General features: G+C 43.8%; 1 protein-coding gene across 2 annotated transcripts in view; it reads left to right on the top strand.

The window, feature by feature from the left end:
* limd2 (LIM domain containing 2) overlaps positions 1-24354 on the top strand; it is a 37887-nt gene continuing 13533 nt past the window's right edge. The window contains exons 1-2 of one of the 2 annotated variants that reach the window (XM_059955768.1): positions 1-520; positions 23405-23541. In XM_059955768.1, coding sequence (XP_059811751.1) covers positions 518-520; positions 23405-23541 — 140 coding nt within the window. In that variant the 5' untranslated portion in view covers positions 1-517. Of the gene's footprint in view, positions 521-15712; positions 15811-23404; positions 23542-24354 lie in introns of those variants that run through there. The other variant, XM_059955769.1, reaches the window with a different exon arrangement.

Below are 24354 nucleotides of genomic sequence, written 5' to 3' on the forward strand. Positions count from 1 at the left end.
CTGTATCTGAACATAGAGAGAGGAGGGGTGGATAGAGTCCGGCAGGTGATAGAGAAGGTGTGAAAGATGACAGTAAAATTGAGACAGGTTGGCGAACGGACTGATGCAAATACTCTGAGAGAGGGCATAGCCTTACTCGGCGCCAGGGATTGCATTTCTTCTTGTTGGCGAGTCCCTGGAGAATTGGGACAATCCTAACTCCAATCACAACGTAAGGTTACCTCTGCAGGATACCACAGATGAGTGGGGCGAAGGTTGTGCTGCTTTTAGGAACGGAGCACGTCTGAAGCCGGTACCTAAGAAACGGGAATTGGTTCTTTTCTCACGGACGACGAAAATAAAGCCGACAGCAGGCTTCTAAAAGGAATTGGAGGGCGGGAGCCAATCAGCGGCCACATCCTGCCGACAGTCGCTGCTTTCTGCCGGGGGCTGACAAACGGGGAGCTTCACGCTGACTGTCGGAGGAACTCGGTTCTTAGCCCAAGCCCACGGACATCTGCACCCGGAGGACATCCATATGGTGAGCGCATGCAGTCAATCGGCCGGGCCGCCTGGTGAAGGAGGTGGGGTGGGATTGGGGTTGGTGAAAGTGGAGTCCGGCCACGGGCTACATCTGCTTTCATCTCAATGCAAAGATTCGGAGCTGCCGGAGAGAGACCGCCCGGTACCCGGGCACACACAGCCGGCCATTGTTCCAGTGCAGTCCCGCTCGCCCACGGCTGCTGCGTCCCGCCTCTCTCTCCGGCTGCCGGGATGCCCGGCTCTCGGTCTGCAGCCGTTCCTGGGGGAGGTGGTGGGTGTTCACCGCTGTAGCCGATGGTCAGGGTGGAGCGGGCACTCGCTGAAGCCGGGACTCTGCTGAACAATAGCCGACCCATCCTCTCCACCGTCAGGTGTGGTCACACACCCTCCCACTGCCTCTGCCACCCAGGGTAAATGAAAGTGATCTGCTGGAGGCTCTGGTGATTGACATGATGATGGTGAAAGCCTGCGTTTGGGGAACCGAGCCCAGACGAAGGGAGAGGAGGCCAGTGTCAGCATGTGCTGTGGTTGGGGTTCCCAACTCGTGAAGGATCTGCAGAGTCATTGGAACTGCACTAATGTGAGACAAGAAGGACACAGTGCCAGGGTTTCCCCCGGCCACCGTCAGCCAGTGGACCTTTGCGTGTCTGCCCATGAATCATGACCCTGCGCTCAGCCACATCTCTGGGGTTGGGTTCCTTTGAGATCTGTTGGGGCTGTATCTGAACCGTTTCTAAACGAGCACAGTGAGAGCAGTCAGATGTGAAGCCAAGCGGAGTTCCTTACAGGGAATGACACTCTCAGCCCATCTGACTGTTGCTGCAGGCGACCACTGTTGCACGGTAATGTGACCCCCTCCCGCCATTGTCCCACACTTCTGGGTGTAACCTTAGCGTAGGACTCGAAGCTCCGGCTCCACCGCAAAGTTTGACAGGGTTTTTGCATGCAAGCTGTGTGGCAGTGTAATCTGTGAAGAGTGTTGGTGTATGTTTGAAGCAGAGTAGCATGCATGTGCGTGCATTCCAAGTGGTTGTATACTGTTAACAAATGTCTGAAAATATAGGCGTGCTTGTGGTGGTGTATGGTTTGGTTATAATACATGAACACTATCAGTTTTAATACATTGCTTTTACACGCCCATGCCTATGTATTGCAATATGTTTGCATGATTATACTTGTAGTGTGTCCCAAAGTAATTTATATCCAAATAGCTGGAGTGCAGGAGATAGAGTAGCCAATTTGTATATCTGGAACTCTTACAAACAGCTTGGTTATTCATTGAAGGGATATGGTCTTTCCTATGTTACCCATGCATGGTTGCTCTGGGAAGGTGGTAGTGAGTTACCTTGATGTGATGCAGTCCTTTTGGTGAAGTTGCTGTGTGATGGTGAGTTCCAGGATTTGGATGCAGTAATGGAGAAATATTGTGATACATTTCCAAATCATCAGGATGGTGTTCCTGGAAATGAGCCTTCAGATAGATAGTGGTGTTCCTCTGTGTCTGAGGCCCTGGTCCTTGAGGCAGTAGAGGGTGCTGGTTTAGAAGGAGCTGTTTAGGAAATTTTGCTGAGTAAATTCAGTACATTTTGTAGATAGTACATACTTAAGCTATGGTGCATCTGGAGCGGGGGAGATGAATGTTTAGGGCGGTAAGTAGATTTGACAATCAAGCAGGTTGCTTTGTCCCAGTTGGTGTTGATTTCTTGAGAATCAACCAGGCATGTAAGATGTCACACTCCTGACTTGTGCCTTGTGGGTGGTGGAAGAATTGGCAGGTCCAGTTGAGTTTCTGGTCAGTAGTGACCTTCAGAATGTTGGTGATGGGAATGCCATTCAGTGTTGCTAGATGCTGGACTCTTTCTTGATGGAGATGGTCATTGCCTGAAATTGTGTGTTGCACAAGTGTACTTGCCACCTATCAGTACCAGGGTAGAGTAGCGGTTAGAATGTGATGCTATTACAGTATTAGAGTTTGGAGTTCAATTCCAATGGCATTGTGATGGAGTGAAGATCATTAGTGAAGCTGACACTGATCATGTTCTTCTTCAAAATCATTGAGATCTTTTACATCTTTTTTTAAAGTCAGGGCCTTTGGATAAAACCTTTTTTTGCAGTGCTGTACCTAAATTTAGTGGTGAATTATCTGGAGTTAATTGCAGCTTTTGACTCTAGGCTGAGGGTGCTACAAATTGAGCTCTGGCTAACACGACGTGTTTTAATAAAATGGAGACAGAATAGACTACAGATGCTGGAATCAGCAAACAAAACAAACAAGCTGCTGAAAGAACTCAGCGGGTAAGGCAGTGTCTGGTGGGGGGGGGGGGGGGAGAGGAATTGTCAGTGCTTCAGGTCAAGACCCTGCATCAGACTGAGAATGGAGAGGAGAGGTGGCCGGTGTGAGGAAGATACTAGGAGGAGTAAGATAGGAGCTGGTAGATGATTGGTGGACAGAGGAAGAGTGTGGTATGATGAGCCAGGTGTAGGAGGTACAAATATTCAACAAGTCAGGCAGCATCTATACAGAAAGAAACAGAGTTAATGCTTAAGATAACGCCTTTGATCATAACAATGTCTTGGTCCTCCGATTAATCTTTCAAAATGGCCTGTCCTTTGAAGTGTGCAAAAATCTTCTTAAAAGATAATTGATCTGTGCAGAAAGCATGTGAGCTTTTGCACTGTATTTATGACATTTTGTCCATTAGTGAAGTGATTTTCCTCCATATTGGTTATATTAGTGACTATAGAGTAAATCAAAGAGTTGCAAGTAATGAATTGTACTGCAGATTTAGGTGTGATATGTCAGAGCTTGTACTGCTGAGAGGCATATGATATAATTGAATTTATAGTACGGAGTGGGGTGTGGTGTATACGGTGGAATATCAAGGAGAGGCACATGACACATCAGAAGATTGGCCAGACTAGTTTGAAAAAGTGTCTCTGCCATCTTGGTTGGTGTGCCCTCAAATCACTGAGTATGTATTAACAAGGCAGCACTCTTACTGTTTAATTTTTATTGGCAAGTACTGTAGGTGGGGGGGGGAGGGGTTGAAAAGATTGTGTGAGATTAGGCCTCTCAGAGAGAGAAGTGAGAAAATGGGACGTGTGTGTTCATGCTCGCTCAGAGAATCATCATAACTTTGGGTTGAGTGGCCTCCAGGATGGTATAACAGTGTGAGAAATGAGAATGGATATTGTGCTGACTGACAGCAATGCAGGAGAGAGATTTTCTCCACCTTGGTTTCAGTTTGGTATTGCATGTAATACTATTGAATAATTATTAAAGTCTACATACTATGGCTGGTTTGTGTTTGTGGCACCACCTATCTCATTAGATCTTTACTGTCGTGGGGACTATCTTAAGAGCAGCTCAGGATTCTAGATTCCTGAGAGACTGCCCTGTTTCCAAGGGAAGAGGGCAGCCGGGGTCCAGGGTTTATGTTGGAAGATCATGCAGGGCCCTCTTCTGAGACATTTCTTGCCAATCAGCTCACTCACTCATTCTGACCTCCCTGTATATACAATCAGCTGGAAAAAGCATGGAGCACACATCGAGCACACCTGGGTCAGGCTGGTGAACTTGGTATTACCACAGTGATCTGTTTTGTCTTTTTTTTTGTTTTTCTACAAATATTGTTAGGTGAGGTTAGAATATTTTCCATATCTGACTACCTAGACGTGGAGCAGTTTCCAGCTGGGTGTTGATTGGGGTTTTGATTTTTATGCCTGAGTTGATCTCTATTTTGGGGGGCCATTGAGTTTAGTCAGGAATAATGTTACTTAATGATACATCTCATCTCTTCTGAGCATCTTTAGGACAGAAATATTAATTGGTTTTTCCTTGGTGGAACTTGCTGCAGCATGAATTAGACAAGGTAATTAGTAAGAAGCATTTAAGGGGAAGCTGGCCAAATGTGTTGGGGAAAGATAACATGAAGCATAAACACCACTCTGGATCAGTTGAGTTGAATCGCCTGTTTCTATATTGTAAAGTCTAATCAAGTTTTTGCAATGTGTCATTCTTGGGTATTGTGGAAAGCCTCTCCTAGGGTTCAATGGACGTGCCAAGCTCATGGCTGTCCATATATTTGAGAGGATACCATGTCATAATTAACGCATGGTCCTGGTCGCTGAGGCTTTGTGCCTGAGACAAGTCATCTGATCCATTCCTCTCGAGGGTTACCTAACTATAAAGCAACAGGGAGAACATTTACATCCTTGTCAGATCCTGCTGATCAACAATATGTGGGCTGTGCTTGCTGACAGCTCTGAATCTGAATCTAAATGTGTGTCAAGGTGTTCCAGTCCCAGGGTTAGAGTGCAGAATGTCAGTCCAGAGCAGCAGTGAAAGAGGGGGAAGCAACAGTTCTGTCTTCTTTAACTGGCCATCTCTCCTCTCCACTCTTTGTCCTGATGCAGGGTTTTTGCCAGATACTGCTGAGTTCTTCCAGCAGATTGTATTTTGCTCCAAATTCCACCATCTGCAGTCTCTTGTGACAGCACTGAAAATGTTGTGTTTTGGATGAGATGTTAAAGTGAGTCCCTGGCAGGTGGATGTAAAAGATCCAATGGAGCTAATTGAAGAGCAAGGCTATTCCCTCCATATGTCCCTCACTTCATATCACTGGAATGTAGTGAAAATTGAATAATGGCTGAACCATGACAATCCTGTGATCTTGTCCAAAACAAAGTAGCAAGAGAACTTTGAACAAGGACAGGCAGCCCAAGTCATGCTTTTTGCTATGAGAGACCAAATTTCTATTGAGCTGGTGATAGCTCAACATGATTCCTGAGGCCTCATTCTGTTATACAGCATTTCATTACAAGGTAGACACAATATCTTAGTCACTTATGTCCCAGAAGGAGGCCATTTGGTCTTTCAGACCCTCGCTATGTCTCAGCAGAGCTATTCCACCATCTTGTCTTACTGCAGAAAATATAAACAGTCCTATCTTTTCCCAAATAAAGCTAAACTTTGTTGTTGTCTCTTTCCAATTTGAGTTGCCTTTTAATCTTTAAAAAAAATGCATGTCTATTTATCATAAAGTGCTGGCGATAATAATTAATGATACCATATCATGTTTCATTCTGAACTAAACTATACTGACATGTGTATTTCTTTACCTTGAGGTTCTCTGGCTAACATCATTCTAATATGCCCATAAATAAGAGCCAAGGAACACAAATCGTAAACATCCACCAAAATTTCACGCAGTGTCAGCTCAACTGTACTCTAAAATGTTAACTCCAACAGCACTGGGGAATGATCACATTCATTAAATATAAGGAAACCAAATGCTTTAATGATAGGGGGTTAAACCAGATTCTTATCCTCTGTACCACCCCTCTACTTGTATTAAAACAAGATGGGATTAGCGCTTCCAGAAGAAGACATCCCCATCTCGAGGCTGCTGGGCCCCTTGTTACTGCTGTAAGGACCTTTTGTGAAAGAAAGGCAGTTGCAGATAGAAAAGGCCACTTGAGTTATCTCACCACAGAAACCTGCACTTGCAGTTTGGTGTATCAATCCTGTGCTCTTCTTCCCATGGAGTCATGGAGAGAACGAGGCAAGAGGATCAGGACGATTTAGTTAATGGGTGTTTGTGGGCAAACTTTTTAGTCTGCTTCCCTCGCCATCCTTCACTCCTCACAAACCGGGACATGCACTCACCTTGCTGAAGAGGTTCAGGAGTCTGGAGACCCACACTCTGTGTTTTAAGAACAGCTTCTTCCTCTCTGCCATGAACACATTAACACTACCTCAGTATCTTTGGCACTATTTATTTTGTAACTTGTAATTGTTAATGTATTGCACTGTACTGCTGCTGTAAGACAACCAATATCATGATTGATGACAGTCATAATAAACCTGATTCTGATTCCATTTTCTACATGGCAAACGCTTTACGAATTACTTCACAGGCTGAGAAACATTACTTTCTCCGAAGTGAGCAAGGAGTCTTTCATTGTATGATTTGCAAGAGTGCAGAAGCATAACCAGTTGGAGCTGCCTACCCAGGGGTGCTTGAGCTTAGTGAATGCTCAGGAAAGGACTCATTTGGCCAGTTGGTACTGTACCTCCCATGGTAGGTACAGGGCCCAGTTTGAATCTGGGCCCATGTGGATGAAGTGGGGCTATAGAGGTTTGAAAATCGGTTGATACCTCTGCATAGTACATGCAGTCGGGCTGAGCACTGAAGAGGTGATTGTGTGAAAGGAGAATCCTGGATTGGTTATAGATCACGAAGGGTAAAATCAACTGAGGAGTATACTTGAGAAACAGATTCTCAAGCCAATGAGACCATCAGTTTGCGCGAGGTCAGGCGTCAAGAGTACTGCCAACAGAGAATGTGATCTACTTGTTGGGGAGACTAGTCTAGGACTTGTAAATAGATGTGATAATAAGAAATCCAGGACAAGGGTGTTTATTCAGAGGGTGATGAGAATTTTTTGAGTAATGCAGATACATTTAAATAAAGGCTACCTAAGTGTCGACTGCTTCACTTGGTGATGCTCATACAGTACCTACGTCACAGATTGTGAGGCCAAGTTATGTGGGACAAAAATTATAGAGAAAAGAATGGAAGAATTGGCTGTGGGCTGGGTGGAGTAGCAAAGAGGATTCAAGTTTCAACCATTTGATAACGGTAAGTCAACTTAATATGTAAAAATAGGGAAAGCTTCTGCAATGGAACACAAGGGGTTAATTCTGTTTTGTTGTGCCTTGAGAAGGATGTTTTGGCACCTTTCCACACAACTTCCATGGACTCTGGATTGACATTCAGATAATGCTGACCATTAATATCAATGCACCATGGAAGTCTGTATGTTAAAGATATGTGATTGTGTGTCTATTTATAAAGACATGTTAGATTTAGACTCCAGATACTTTAACCCTTCATAGTACTGCAGCTGGGTTTACTGCTTTGGCCTCTTGTTAAGATGTGAATTACCACCAATTTTGAACTCGGCTAGCTTGGGCTGTCCAAATTCAAGAGGGCGAAGAAGTCCACTGCAGGTGAGTCTTGCACATTATGAAAACAAATGGGGCAAATGCTTAACAAAGTAAGATTGGATGAAGGATTTTGCAAATGAAGCAAAGGCAGCATTGAGCTCTTTCATCAGAGTAATGGGAGATCAGTGTGAAACCAAGTCGCGCCCTGGGTACGATGTTCCAGCCTCCTGTTACCTCCACACTGGGGTAAATATTCAGTAAAGCTTCAAGAGGATAACTAAAAATGAGAAACAATTCATAAACTTGGGGCAAATCAGCCTTGAAAGTTGGTGAATGACTAGGGCCTTATGGATTTCTCTATGTAACAAAGGTGAAAGCTCAAACTATCGATGGAGCAGTTTGATATGGTGGTGAGGGGAATCCTGCAGTGTGTGAGTAATGTAAGAGCCAAGAACTGGACAAATGATGACACATCTTCCCACCAGTCCCTAAAATCGTGAACCCCCAACTCTAACATTATTAAAGATTTTGAATGTTTCTAATGTCTAATTCAATTTATTCAGGAAAGATTTACCTTAGATAAGTGTAATGTGCTTGCATGCACACACATACAGAGTAGCCACTCTGTTAGGTACCTCCCATACCTAATGAAGTGGCCAGTGAGTGTATGTTCATGGTGCTCTGTTGCTGTAGCCCATCCACTTCAAGGTTCGACATGTTGTGCATTCAGAGATGCTCTTCTACACACCACTGTTGTAAGGTGTGGTTATTTGAGTTACTGTCACCTTCCTGTCCGCTTAACCAGTCTGATCATTCTCCTCTGACCTCTCTCGTTAACAATGCGCTTTTGACTACAGAACTGCCACTCACTGGAGGTTTTTTGTTTCTCGCACCGTTCTATGTAAACTCCAGAGACTGTTGTGTGTGGAAAATCCCAGGAGATCAGCAGTTTCTGAGATACTCAAACCACCTACTCTGGCACCAACAATCATTCCACGCTCAAAGTCACTTAGATCACTTCTTCCCCATTCTGATGTTTGGTTTGAACAACTGAAGCTCTTGACTTAGCATGATTTTATGCATTGAGTTGCTGCCACATGATTAGCTGATTAGTTATTTGCATTAACAAGCTCATGTACCTAAGTGTATTAATCAACGATCATTTCAATGCAGTCACCAAACCAAGTGCCAAGGCCCCAGCACCACCACATTCAAGTCAACACATTAGTGACAGTAGTGCCTACCCACTGATGCGAAACTCTGCTGCACAAAGCAAAAATGTTTGGTCTTGCATACAAAGTATGTTGTTAATGTACTTTTGAGACACTATGGAGGGTTGAGGGTTCACACACCTCCAGTCATGAGCAAAAACCTCATCCGCTCAAGATACCACCCCCACCCCAAGCATCACCCACTTCATCTGAAAAGCCAGTAATACAACGGTCCAGCTAGTGATTTCAATAGCACACCTTCCAGTCCATTCTATTGACTGCAACCTGCAGTCCCTGCTCCTTAACTTTAAATGTGCTGTTCCTGTCTTAGAGACCACAAAAATCACAGATAGCAATTTGCCACCACCTTGGCTGAAGTTCAAACTCATTAAATGTTCTCCAGCCACTCATAAAATGTACTCCAGTCCACTAACTGCACCAATCACTCCAGGATCAGTTATCATTACAAGCTAAGCTAATTCTTTATCTGATCCATCACCTCCTTTAACTCTCAGAATTTTGGTTCTGGAATATCTTTGTGATTGGAGGGCTGAGCAGAAGCCTGAAGTTGTATGTGACTCTTCTGTGAATGTGTAACACCCAGTTTACAAAAACCACTGGACTTGAACAGTGATGTCAAGCTGCTGCTAAGTCAGCAAAACTCATCAGCTTTCACAATTTGTACAAAGAACTTTGCCCATTTAGTTACAACTGCTCTTTATAGCAATGTGAATGGGTAGAGATCTGGCAAAGGGAATATTATGTGGAGAAATGTAAAATTGTCCCATTATGAAGAAAAAGTTGAAAGAATGCATGTTATCTAAATGTTGAGAGATCACAGACATCTGAGGTACAAACTGATCAAGGTGAATGATTCACAAAAGGTATTTAGGGAGCTAACAATGTTACTGTTTGCTTTGAGGGGTTTAAGTACAGAGGTAGGGAGATTATACTTCAGTTATCTGGGGCTGGTGGGTTAATTGGTCATTATAAATTGCCCCAGGTAATGTGGGGCAGTAAACATGGGATTTGTGTAAGTAGGTAATTAATAGTCAGTTGGGACCTCCGAACTCCTGATCAGCTTGATCATCACTTCTGACATTTACCTCTGATACCCTGCCTGCTATTGCCTCTCTTCGACTTCCCTGACCAACCACTGCCTCATTCTCAGCTCTAAGCTTCTGCCTGTGGTGCTCTCTCCAATTGCCCATTGATCTGAAAGTTCGAAGCAAATTTATTATCAAAGTACATACATGTCACCATATACAACCCTGAGATACATTTTCGATTCAGATTTAGTTTATTGTCATTTAGAAACCATAAATGCAATGCAGTTAAAAAATGAGACAACGCTCCTCCAGAATGTTATCACAAAAACGCATGACAAAACAGACTACACCAGAAAATCCACATAACGTTTGGCAATCCCCAATCCAGAGTCCGGAGAGGCTGCTGCGTATTAATATCGCGCTCCAGTCTTAGCGCGTTCCCCGGAAAGGAGATCCAATCCCACCAGACAAACAAGACCAAAAACTAAAGCTACAAGACCTGCACAAAACCACATAGTTACAACAGTGCAAACAATAGCATAATTGATTAAAAAAAGACAATCCATGGGCACAGTAAAAATAGTCCAAAGATTTTAAAAGGCATTAAGTTTGAAAGAAACCACCACACAGTTTCCAGAAATCCTCAGGGTCCCAATAGACTCGTCATCCCACGCCGGCGGCAGAAGGGAGTACCCCCGCTATGGACTTCCACGGCACCGCCCGACTCAGCCTCGCAGACGCAGCACACAGTGAAAGCGACCTGATCGCAGTGGACTTGCAGGCATACACAGTAAATCCAAGTAAATCAGTGAAAGGCCCCACCCAACACACTGCAAATACAAAAAGAGAGTAATAATAAACAAACAATGAATGTTGAGAATGTGAAATGAAGAGTCCTTGAAAGTGAGTCCATAGGTTGGGGAACAGCTCAGTGATGGGGCAAGTGAAGTTATCCCCTCTGGTTCAAGAACCTGATGGTTGAGGGGTAATAACTGTGCCTGAACCTGGTGATGTAGGTTCTGAGGTTCCTGTACCACCTTCCTGATGGTAGCAGTGAGAAGAGAGCATGATCTGAATGGTGGGGGTCCTTGATGATGGATGCTGCTTTCCTGCAACAGTGCTCTGTGTAGATGAGCTCAATGATGGGGAGGGCTTTACTTGTTATGGACTGGGCCATATCCACTGCGTTTTTTAAGATGTTGGTGTTTCCCTACCAGGCTGTGATGCAAAGAGTCAATATACTCTCCGCCACGCACCTATAGGAGCTTGTCAGGGTTTTAGACATCATCACGGATTTTTGCAAACTTCTATGGAAGTAGAGGCCCTGCCATGCTTTCTCTTTGTAATTGCACGTGTGCTGGGCTCAGGGCAGGTCCTCTGAAATGGTAACACTGAGGAATTTAAAATTGCTGACCCTCTCCACCTCTGATTCCCCAATGAGGATGGTCTCATGGAACTCTAGTTTCTGCCTGCTGAAGTCAATAACAGCTCCTTGGTCTTGTTGACATTGAGTGAGAGGTTGTTATGACACCACTCAGCCAGATTTTCAGAATCCCTGCTATATGCTGATTCATCACTACCTTTGATTCGGCCAGTGACGGTGTTGTCAGCAAACTTAAATATGGCTTTGGAGCTGTGCTTAGTCTCTCAGTCATAAGTATAAAGCAAGTAGAGCAGGGGGCTAAGCCTTGTGGTGCACCGGTGCTGATGGAGTTTGTGGAGGAGATGTTTTTGTCAACTGAACAGGGTCTTCTAGTGAAAAATTGAGGATCCAATTTGACTGTGCAGACATATCCCCAACCCCTGCTCTGAGATCTCACATCTGGGCCGCAGCAAGAGACTATGTAGAAAGGGTTCATTCAACTGTGCATGTGTTCTTGAACATCCATCATAGAATGTCTAAGCTCTGTGATTGCCCTCTGTGAGACAAGTCATGAATTGCTGTGTTCTCAGCAGTCCAGGTGGCCCTGCGTTGATGTTGTCTTTGAGCATTCTTGTATTGGGGTCTGATATGCCTGTGTCCATGTCAAGGGGTGACACAAGTCATATCAAAACAGAACATGTTAGAGACACTCAGCAGTTCAGGCAGCATCGGCGGAGAGAGAAAACCAAGTCAAAGTTTTGTGTCAAGGACTCTACATACAACTAGGCATAAATCAAATGACGTGGAGGGTAAAGCAGATCAGGTATATCTGAATGGAAAAATGGACAGGGAGTCTGTTTGATAGTTGGAAAACAAAGTCAGAAAACTGTGATAGTATTTGACATGACTATTTAATTTAGAGGGAATCCAAGCAATGCTTGCTAGAAAGGTTAAATTTCAGTTATTGAATGATAATGAGATTGGGATTACTCTTAACTCCCTTCAGGCAAAAATCTGCACCTTCAAGGCTATTGGATAATAGAGGAAAATTTTCAAAAGCACACTATGTAAGAACTCAGCAGGAGAACTTGATAACTGCCTTTAGTCTAACGGTTAGTCACATAAACAATTCTGATACCACCACACAACAAGTCACAGTGCTTTGGAAACATACCACAACTTTGTGTGATGGTAAACAGGAAACTGGTTTGACTTTGACAAATTACAAGAAGAAGATACAAAATGAAAAACACCGTTGAACAGAAAAGGAAGTAGGTAAATGGTGTGGTGGAAATATATTGCATGTGCTTTATTGCCTATTTAGGAAGAGCTTGCAGTTCTCGACTGTGTTCCTGTTCTCAATCGATTCAGTATTTAATTTCCATGATATTTTTCTTTAAAAGGAGATGCTATGACAGACTTGACATATAAGTAAACTACTTGACTATAAATAAACATAGAGAATTCTGTGGGAGTTCAGTCTTCTCATCAAAATTCCATGTCTCTCTATATTTGTGCTGGCACAAAAGGATATATTTTGCAAATGTCCACTCTCTGCTCAGGAAACATGCATCAAGAATTCCAGAGTAGAGGGTCATTAGACCTTGATGAAATTTTTCAACCCCCATCAAATCATCAGGGTAACCAGGAACATTTTGAAGCCTAGTGTAAGGAAATTCCTACATAGTAAGGTTATAGAATGGAACTACAATCAATAGTACTGGCTAACTGGTGATTTGTGATGTTCCATAGGGATCAATACTGGGACCTCTGCTGTTTGTGATGTACAGTGTGCAAATAACCTGAATGAACACATGAATAGTTGGGTTAACAAGTTTGCAGACAATATGGAGATTGGTTGTGTTGTAGATTGGCAAAGGATACACTGGGATATTGATCAGTTTCAGATATGGATAGATCAAGTTAACCCAGCCAAAAGTGAGGTTTTGCACTTTGGGAGATCAAGTGTAAAGGCAAAACTGTTAATGGCAAAACCTTGAGCAGTGTTGATGTACAGAGATCTTGGGGCCAAGTCCATAGCTCCCTGATGATGGTTGCGCAGGGTGGTAAAGAAGGTTTACGTATGTTTACCTTTATTAGTTGAGGCACCGAATTCAGAATTGGGAAGCTATGTTGCAACTTTATAAAAATCTGGTTAGGCTACATCTGGAGTATTGCATTCAGAAGAATGTGAAGACTTTGGAGAAAGTGCAAAAGAGGTTTACTAGGATGCTACCTGGATCAAAGGGAGTGTGTTATTAGGAAAGTTTGGACAAGCTTGTGTTATTTTCTCTGCAGCAGCAGAGACTGAGAGGAGACCTGATAGAGGTTTATAAGATTATGAGAGGCATTAGATAAACTGCTGGCATCTTTTTCCCATGGTTAAAATGTCTAACACTGGAGATCATGCATTCATGGTGAGAGGGAGATGTGCAGGGCAAGATTTTTAAACAGAGAATGCTGGGCGTCTGGATTGCACTGCCAGGAGTGGGGGTGGAGGTAAATATGAGTCATTCAAGAGGTTCCTGGGTAAACACATGGATGTGCAACGAGTGAAGGGATATGGACATTGTTTGCACAGAAGAGATTAGTGAGGCATTTAATTTCTAGTTTAATTAGTTTGGTACAACATTGTGGGCCAAAGGGCCTGTTCCTGTGCTGTACTATTTTATGTTGGCCAAGGGAGACATACTTTTGCAGTAAACAGGGAGGGAATCCTTCTGCTCTTGGCAAATGGATTCAACATTCCGTAGGTCTAACATGAAAAGTCAGTTCAACATTGATTCTGAATGACAAATAGTTCATAACCATGCTTGTTTCTGCTTGTCATCACAGAGGAAGTAGTAGCATGATTCTCTTCAATGTGTTGTTCCTTTTGGAACAGGCTGCCTGTATTAGTTGTTGTGAATCTTTCCACACTGATGAACGGGTGACCAGAATGAGTACACACTTGCAGTAAATGTGTGCTTATGTTATCAATCATCTATTACCCCCCCCCCCCAAAGCTATAGTTTAGTTCATAGTATAGCATGAGACTACACTTAATCCATGTTATAGCAGGTTAGAAGTAGCTCATTTGTATGAACACCTAAGGGATTTCTACTGTTTCTTGCATAGAGCACTTCTTGTGATCCTTTCTGAGTGGCCATCTTAAAGCCATGTGGTCATCCTAATCTGTGTGGGGCTATGTGAACTATGTTCTCTGATATTTACCCTGGGGCTGATGTCAGTCAGGGTGATATATATTGTGCTCATTTGTTACCACCTCAAACATTTCAATCAAATTATTCAGTTCCCTGCTGATTTATCTCAGATTAACTCATGCTTCCAAAATTTAAGCTTGGCTAACCTCTCTCCAGGGCTCCTGCGTGGTCAAGATCATGCTTGCCTGGCACATGGGGGGGGGGGGGGGGGTTCACACCTTGGGAGAAGTCTGGAGAGGGGCTGGGGAGACCAGGGAGGGTCAGTGAGTCTGCAACATTCTCTCTCCGTCCCTTCACTTGTTGCATCTATTGAACCACTGCCTGTGTTGCTGGTGACAGGGCCCGGAGCAACTGTGAGCCCGTGAATTCTAAGGGCACTAGTGCAGGGTGGTGTAATGGTGCAGGACAACAAAGGTGATTGGAGAAGTGACACAGGCCAAAACCTCTGGTCCTCCAACAACTTCTAGGAAAAAGCTGCTGGCAAAGAACTGGCCTGTGGTAAAATCACATTCCCTCCCTCAAGCTGCCACTCATTATTGGGGTAACCTTTTAGCATCCTGTCCCGAAGTGGAGAGCAATCGCTCTCACTGTTCCTGTGTCTGCACTGTGCCTAATGAACAGTGGGCTGGATCTTTCTGCCTAATGCCTGCCCATTGTCCATTGGCAAGTTGTGGCCACAACATGTACCAGCTGGTGTTCGCCAGGCTGGCAACCCTGTGGTGCACCTTGAACCATCAGATATTCATCATTGCATATGGTAGTTCCTTGAACATCCCTCATCCTCACCAGTAGCATCATTTCTTGTGTTTTATAGATAACTAACATTAAAGCCCTGGTCTTATTTCTTTGTGGTATTGGGTCTGGCCTTTTGTACCTACCACTCCCCACCCTCCCACTGGTGAAAGTCACTGGGGTTACCACATGAATCATCCAGGAGAAAGAAAAAGCTAAAATTAATTAGGGCTGATGTCTGCCTTAATTTAGCAGTTTGCTCAAGCTGATATTTTTGGCAAGTAATTATAAGGACAATGTTGACCAATGTCAACCCCCATAAGGGTCCCCCGACTGAACCAGGCACCTTGGCAATGGGCAGGGGGGGACTTGCACTGCCCACCATTGAGCCAAGTGGAGCTGGACCACTGAATGGCAGAGCCACCAGAGATACCAAGTCTGGGTGCTACCACCCCATCAGATGGTCCTGAACCCCACCATCCTGAGGCACAGCAAGGAAGTGGCTGCACCAGCAAGTGGGTGACAGGAATGCAAGTATCATAAGGCTCCACCATTGACCTAACCACTTCTCAACTAAAAATGAACCTAAGTCCCAGCAGTGAATCCAGTGATTCTAGTGACCATGGGCTGGGGGTTAAGGTAGAATCAAGCTTTCTTACTGACTCATCCCTACCTACATTCCCATTCTAAAAAATTAATTAAGACAAACTTTGTGTTTACAGGCAGTATTTCATTTTGAGACACTGAGGGAGTCTGGACAACTTCTCTCCACGATATGGTCAGTGAGACTTTGGTCAGCTTTTGTATCTGCCCAATATGCTAGAGATAATGGCCCTTCCATCACCCACTTGTATCAACTCTCCCAGCCCATCCACCAGTTTCCACCACTACCCTGGGTGCCATGGTAACGTAGTGGTTAATAGGACGTTAAATGTGAGGTTATCCACTTTGGTGGCAAGAACAGGAAGGCAGATTACTGTCTAAATGGAGTCAAGTTAGGAAAAGGGGAAGTACAACGAGATCTAGGTGTTCTTGCACATCAGTCAATGAAAGCAAGCATGCAGGTACAGCAGGCAGTGAAGAAAGCTAATGGCATGTTGGCTTTTATAACAAGAGGAATTGAGTATAGGAGTAAAGAGGTCCTTCTGCAGCTGTACAGGGCCCTGGTGAGACCCCACCTGGAGTATTGTGTGCAGTTTTGGTCTCCAAATTTGAGGAAGGACATTCTTGCTATTGAGGGAGTGCAGCGTAGGTTCACAAGGTTAATTCCCAGAATGGCGGGACTGTCATATGTTGAAAGATTGGAGTGACTGGGCTTGTATACACTGGAATTTTATAAAGATGAGAGGGGATCTGATTGAAACATATAAGATTATTAAGGGATTGGACACACTGGAGGCAGGAAGCATGTTCCCGCTGATGGGTGAATCCAGAACTAGAGGCAACAGTTTAAGAATAAGGGGTAGGCCATTTAGAACAAAGATGTGGAAAAACATTTTCACCCAGAGAGTGGTGGATATGTGGAATGCTCTGCCCCAGAAGGCAGTGGAGGCCAAGTCTCTGGATGAATTCAAGAGAGAGTTTGATAGAGCTCTTATAGATAGCGGGGTCAAGGGATATGGGGAGAGGGCAGGAACGGGGTACTGATTGTGTATGATCAGCCATGATCACAGTGAATGGTGGTGCTGGCTTGAAGGGCCGAATGGCCTACTCCTGCACCTACTGTCTATTGTCTATTGCCATGGACATGCATATGGGAACTTGAATTGAAATGGGTGGCTAACAGGAGATCTTGGCCATTGCAGCAGATGGTGTGAATGTACCCAATGAAGCAGTTCCCCCTACCTGTGTTGGGTCTCACTGATGTAGAGGATGTCACACCGGGAGTACCGGATGAAGTAATTGACAGTGACAGACTTGTAAGCAAAGCACTGCTTTATCTGGAAGGACTGTTTAGGGCCCCAAATGATGGTGAGGGAAGAGATGTAGGCATAGATGCGGTACTTAGCACAGTCCCAGGGAGAGATGCCAGGAGGGAGATTGGTAGGGAGAGATAAGTGGACAAAAGAGTCATGGGGAGAGTGATCTCTACAGAAAGGGAGAGGACCCTGAAGTGATTTGAAGCATTCTGGTCGAGAATCGAATGGGTACATCAGTTGCAAACCATTAAAGTGTCTTGCTGATCTGGATCTGCTCTCATCACAAAGGGAGTTTTCTGTGGATCATTTCCATCTGCTTCTTCACACCAGAATCCTGATCCAGTCATTGTAATGCCCAGTTTATTATAGTGCTCAGCTGTGTCTCAGAGTTCCTTTACTTATCAGAAGTGGGGCTTAAAAGATGATTCTTCTCAAGGAGTGGGAACAGAAATCAGAAGCCCAACTCTGGGGTCAAGGGTGCAAAGCAGCATTTCAACAGCAGATAAAATGGCTCCCACTGGAGTACAGCTGCAAAACTGAACTATCTCATAATTCACAACAGACATCAGCTATTCATTTCAGAGCATCTGATTGGATGTTTACAGCCCCAAGCCATTTCTGTCAAGATTGAGGGACATAAACAGGCTGTTTATGAAGAGTTGCTGTGTCTCTAGGGGGTTACTGAGGCCAAGACAGCCTGGCAATTGTCATCATGTGATCGCTTTTTTTAGTTCATTGTATAGGATCTGGGTGTTGCTGCTGAAGGCAACAATTATTGTCCACCTCTAGCTATCCTTGAGAGGAGGTGATGAACTGCCTCCTAAAACCACTAGTCCTTCTGACAAAGGTGTTCCTGTGCTTTTGGGAGGCAATTCTTTGGGTTAGGGTAAGATTAATGAAAAAATGGGTGCTTGATGGCTGGCACAGACTTAGTGGGCCAAATGACCTGTTTCTGTGCCATATCAACAAGATTGAACAAACAAAAGGCAACCAAGCAATGACAATTGCAAGACAGCCTGAGCCTCTGTAAACCCTAGAGACACAGCCACTCTTCATAAACAGCCTGTTTGTGTCTCTCTGTCCTGACAGAAATGGCTTGGGGCTGTAACTTTAAGTCTCTTGCCTAGTAACCTGAGACTTCCGAACATAGTACTCCTGATCAGCTCTGTCCCTGGCACTTTGTGTACATTCAGTAGATAGTTCAGAGACAAAATGTGCACAGCATGGGACCAGGCAGGCTGGGGTTGAGGGGTACATGGGAGTAGGAATGGCAGTTCTTTTGCTGACTTCCAGAGAGCAATCTTATGCAGCAGTTTGTCCTAGAAGAATCCTATGGGAATAATGATGGATCAGCTCAGAGGCAAACACTTGGGTATATTGGGGCATTATCTGCTTGAGATGTTTAGTACTGTTTAGTTCTTCATTTCCATTCTTGCACAGAGCTTGCTCTGAAGCCTGGTCCAGATATTCCAGCATGGAAAGAAACGGTGACTTGTCTTGAAATTTAATTGTAGACTACCATTTTTTCACTATTATGCAATTGAAAATTATTTTTCACATAAGTGAAACATGATGAATATTTCTAGATCAGCTTACATCCCTTGGTAAATTGCATTGGACATTTCCGTAAATGGGGCTGGGTTAACAGTGCATTGTAATTTTTGCTTTCACTTATAGGGCTAGTCCAGTTCAGTTTGGATCATCTTTCATTGTCTCCAAGTCCAGTCCAAAGGTTAATTAGTTGGGTTGTTCAGTAAGGCTTTGAGAACTGTTACATCGAGGCTGGCTGTAAGGAGGAAGTGTCTAAATTGCTGCTTCATTACTATGTTTGGTAGCGTTTGGCAATAGGATTAAACTCTTAGCTGTGGCTCAGAGATAAAACACTTGCTTCTTAGTTGAGTCTGAAGACTGACAGCTCAAGCTCCACTTCAAAACTCAAACACAAAGTCTGGCTGACCGTACTTGGTCTCCAATTGCCCATGACACAATTTAGAGACTCGCAGGGGATTTCTCTTTTGGGGCATCACAATTATTTAATCCACAACCAACAAAACAGAAACATATTTTGGTCATTATCTCTCTACTGTGGCTGGATCTTGTGTGTAGCTTGAGGTAGGAACATTCCATCCAAGTTGTAAATAATTAATCCAAAGGTCCTAAATTTTTGGTGCAAAAGTGAGATGCTAACCTAAAACCCTGGGAAGCCTGGTGAACCTGACATTTTTCATTAGGAATAACCTGAGAGACCCTGTTTCTCTACATTGTATGAGGTTGATAGTTTGGGAGACATCTGTGACCATTTCAGCTGTTGTTGCTGCACAAGTGAGGTAAAATGGGGGAGCTGAGGATAAAGGGCAAAGACAGGTACAATACTGCATTCTTACTGTATCAGCTTGCATTCAGCGGCGATAGGTCACAGTCTATTAAAAGGTCCCTTGTGATTTGTGAGTTTGAAAAGACTAAAAGATCACAAGACATAGGAGCAGAATTGAGCCATTCAGCCCATCAAGTCTGCTCTGCTATTCCATCATGGCTGATCCCTGATCCCACTCAACCCCATACACCTCCCTTCTCACCATACCCTTTAATGCACTGACCAATCAGGAAACTCTCAATTTTCACTTTAAATATACTGACTGCCTTGGCTTTCACTGCAGTCTGGAGCAGAGCATTCCACAGGTTCATTACTCTCTGGCTTAAAAAAAATCCTCCTTACCTCTGTTCTAAAGGATCACCCCTCAATTTTGAAGCTTTGTTCTCTAGTTCTGGATATCTGCACCAGAGGAAACATCCTCTCCCCAGCCACCCTATCTAGTCCTTGCAACATTTGGTAGGTTTCAGTGAGATCCCCCCACATTCTTCTAAATTCCAGTGAGTACAAGCCCAAAGCTGCCAAATGCTCCCCATATGTTAACCCCTTCATTCCCAGAATCACCCTCGTGAACCTCATTTGGACTCTCTCCAGTGACAACATATCCTTTTTGAGATATGGGGCCCAAAACTGTTGACAATACTCCAAGTGCAGCCTGACCAGAGTCTTAATAAACCTTAGAGTTATTGGATATGTAGCATGATCTGAGCCAACTGTTATGCTTAATTAATATTAAATAGATACTTACAATCCACACACAGGCATTGTATATAATTACTAACACTAGTGACAGCAAACCAACTTGTCAACCAGAACCAAGCTGTAGTTTTACTGCCTTCCCCCATTTAGCAGGCAGGTTGGGTTTGCACCAAAGCTCTTCTTGTAATTGAACTGTTTCCTGTTTATGTTCCTTGGTTCCTTCTGCGACATGCTACACTGAGTGGCTGGACAGACAGGCAACATGCCCGCAATATTACTGGTACTGCTTTATAAGGGGGTAACTGCAAAATGTAGTCTTCTCTCAAATGCATATGACAAGGTCAAGGCTTGGATGAGGAATGCCCACACGTACAATGCAAATCTGCTCTTTACAAAACTGGAGGACCCAATGATAATATTCTGGTGCTGAATGCCAGTTGTGGGCTTCCTTCTGGCACAAAAGTAGAGCAGGAGGATGTGCAAACATAGAATAAAATTGGCAACATTTCAATGTAGGGTGGACACAATCTTTCAGATCATTACCAAAAAATTATTTTAATAAGAAATTTATGTAAGCAATTGATATCACATGTTTCTCTGCTCCAAATGGTTACTTAATGCAGTATGCAAATATATAGTTAAGAGAACAGGTGAGTAGGAGTATGAGAATTAAGTGTGGTATTTATGGAGAAAAATACCAGTCCTGGCTGATCTGCAAGTTCCTGTGTCACGATATATTTGTTCAGAGAAGAGTGCTTGTGATTGGTCACAGTTTTCTTGGTGAAGGGTCAGCAGGAAGCGTGGATAAACTGTCAAAACTGTGATGGCTGATTGGGAAGTTTTCCCTGCAGATCTCAGCAGCAAATGTTTCTGTGGAGACAGAAGATACTGAAGGAACACAGCAGATCCAGCTGCCAGTCCTGATGAAAGATCTCAAGCTGAAATGTCAACTGTTCATTTCCCTCCAATAAATGCTGTTTGAGTGCTGGGTTCCTCCAGCATTTAAGTGTAACCATTCAGTTGTTTCATTGACAAGACAGGACTGCCACTGATGCAAGGCACTTCCCGTCTTTATGGTAACCCCAGTGAAGTGTACAACCAGTGGCAAAGTCCAAGCTGGCTGAGGCAAATTGGAGCTCAGTCTTCCGTATCTCTAAGTTTTTGCTTTGCATTGGTCTTGTGCCAGGCCCTGGCCCCAGATTTAGGCAACTGACTCTAAATGGTTTGTCATGGACTAGGTGGGCCAAAGGGCCTGTTTCTTTGCTGTACTCTTCTGTGACTCCATGACTATTATTAGCAATAAAGCTGAGGAGCATGAAGCCAAACAACTTAAGCTGTAGAATGATACACCACTGGAGGGTGGCATACGGCCAACTGATCAATGCCGTGAACCAAGTAAACTCTCTTCACTTTCCCTCCCCAGAATGATGGATTTTTTCTCTTTCAAATGTTTAACCAGTTCTAATTTGAAAGATACTTTTACTTCCAGCAGTCTGTTGGTGTACTCTAGATCTCAAGATTATATTCACATTGCTTCTTGTTTTTAAAGTAATTTTCTCAAGTTCGCTCCTCTTCTCTTCCCCCCCCCACCCAAATCATCCTCAGTTTGTGTTCTCTGTGTTATGATGCTTATAGCAATCTCTTTATTTACTCTGTCAAAATCATTCATGACCTTGAATACCTCAGTCCAATAATCTCTTAGCTTCTGCTCTTAAGCAGAAATTTCTGGTGTTTCCAGATTTTCTACATCACATCCTGTATTTCTGGTGCCAGTTGCTAAAATCCTCAGACTAATGCAGACTGTGAAGGCAGGCAAGAGGAACCGATGGAAAGCTGTCCTCTTCTAGTGGACAGCTTGTGCACAGTTCTTCAAATTGATTCTTCCTAGATTTGCTAGAAATATCTTGAAAGTTCCGAGGGAAGGCCATTGACTTGAAGCACTGTCTGCACAAATGCTGCCTGACTTACTGAATATTTCTGGCATTTTCTGCTTTTATTTCATATCTGCATTTTCTACAGTACTTTGACAGTTCCTAGTTATTAATGAGAGTAATAAGCATTGCCACTTCCAGAATCTATGGAATGATGCCACACCAGGTTATCGACATGTTCCTGCTGATAGGAAGCAAAAAATCCAATTCCTTCATTCACACCAATTGGAAGTTGTCATTGCCCAGCATTAGGAATGATGAGATTAGACTCGTGCTGAGGATCAGCAGAAATCTGGCAGGATCCTCTACCCATTCCATCTTCCCAACACGTTCAGAATCCTTCCACCACGTCCCTTCCCTTTACTATTAACATCTGCTCATCCCACCTCCCTTATTAGATTCCATGCTCCACAACTCTTTCTCTATCTGATTCCATCATCCACATAACCTGCCAGCTTCTGTCATGATTTCCTCTCTTCCTTCCTCCATCTGCCTATCACACCTCCTCACCATCTCTCACTCCACCCCTTTATACCGGCTATCTCTTTTCTGTCTTTCAGTCCAGATGAAGGTCTTGACCTGAAACATCTGCTGTCTATTTCCCTACACAGATGCAGCCTGACCCACTGAGTTCCACCAGCTTCTTGTTTGTTGCTCTAGATTCTGGCATCTTTTGTGACCCTTGGCAACATTCCAGCCTATAATGGAGAGGGTGAAAGAGAAGGAGCACTAGGTAACATATTTCCAGACAGCAGCCACAGATGTGTTGAGTAAATTTAACTTCTTGCTGTGAGGGTGTATGTTGATCATTGCACAAAACCGCAGTATTCAGCACTAGTTTCAGGGTCAATGGCTCAGTGTTGTTGTGATTCTCAGAATGGTAACAATGGGATGACTGATGAAGAAGGACTGCATTACCCGTATCTTCAATCAGTGCAGTGTTTGTACCTCCAGCACTTATGGCCTTCTTTGTCTGAATGCATGTTTGCACAGTGGCACCACAGAGCCACCCTTTGTTTCAGCACTCTGAGTAAGTTCTCAGCTCACTGCAGTGGCATGGTAGAGTGGCAGTTAGCATAATGCTATTGTTGTGCCAGCAATCTGGGCTCAATTCTGCTGCTGTCTGTAAGAAGTTATTATGTTCTGCCCATAACTGCTTGGGTTTCCTCCAGGTCCTCTGATTTCCTCCCCCATTCCAAAGACACACAGGTCAGTAGGTTAATTGGTCACATAGGTGTAATTGGCCAATGCGGGCTCATTGGACCAGAAGAATCTGTTCTTGTACTGTGTCTCTAAATATCAAATAAAATAAAATGAAAAAAGAACCAAGGAGTGTGCAATTTATCGAGGCTATTTTTCCGCGGGAACTTGTAGTGCAGGTTTCTGCTACTGGCTTTTGATTGCCTGAAAGCTCAGGTTAATATGGTGTATGTACTTTACTTTTCACTCCAGGCATTTATGAAGACCACGCCGCAGGAACTCTGCACTTCCTGCAATAAAACGGTGTATCCCATGGAACGGCTGGTTGCTGATAAGTTTATTTTCCACACCACCTGTTTCTGCTGTAAGCATTGCAAAGCTAAACTGAGGTGAGATATGAAACTAAGCTCTGGTAAAATTCTGCATTCAGTATCACAATCCACACCACCAGCCCCAGCCCCAAACAGCACAAACAGATGAGCAGATGAACATATTACACCAAAACATGCCAAATTAACTGTGGGTCAGTGCTGAGATACGTCAATTAGAACTTAATTCATATTTTATGAGGTACTAAGGTAGGTACATCCAGCTGCAGATGACTATGGGTAGAGATGCACAAGGCTCTGCAATTCTGAGGCTACGACAACTAGTTCATCAATGTCACCAACCAGCTTGCCAACCCTTTGTATCTAATTCCATATGCTGTCATTAACTGCTTTAGTGAGGAGCCTGCATTCATGCCTCTAGGAAAGGACAGGGGCCAAAGAAAAACAAACAAGATCTGCTGTTGAAATTAATTACAGCCTCCAGGATTGCAGGCTTTGAATGGGTTAACTCCAGCTCTTACCAACTGTTCCTGTTTGAAAGGTAATTGTGAATTTTTCCAAAGGGGAAAACTTAACTGAATCAATACATAATGTTTAGTGGTTTGGCCTTGTTCACCCTGAGCATCTTTGCTGCCTGAATAATTTTTATTTCACTCCTAATTCCCTTGCATGATCCACAGTTCCCTCCAGAAAACACGTGAGGTAAATTGTTGTCACAGCCGCTGTGTAATTTAGCATTGTAGATTGCACGTTCCACTCTTCAAGTAGTTTTCCCTCCACTCGGTGCTCACTGTGAAAAATAGTGGTTATAAACAGCATTCAGCAGTTGTCTCATCTCCCTGGCCTCTCCTGGGAAACAACTTCTTCCAGCAG

The sequence above is a fragment of the Hypanus sabinus genome, chromosome X1 (genome assembly GCF_030144855.1).
Source record: "Hypanus sabinus isolate sHypSab1 chromosome X1, sHypSab1.hap1, whole genome shotgun sequence".
Classification (NCBI taxonomy): domain Eukaryota; kingdom Metazoa; phylum Chordata; class Chondrichthyes; order Myliobatiformes; family Dasyatidae; genus Hypanus; species Hypanus sabinus.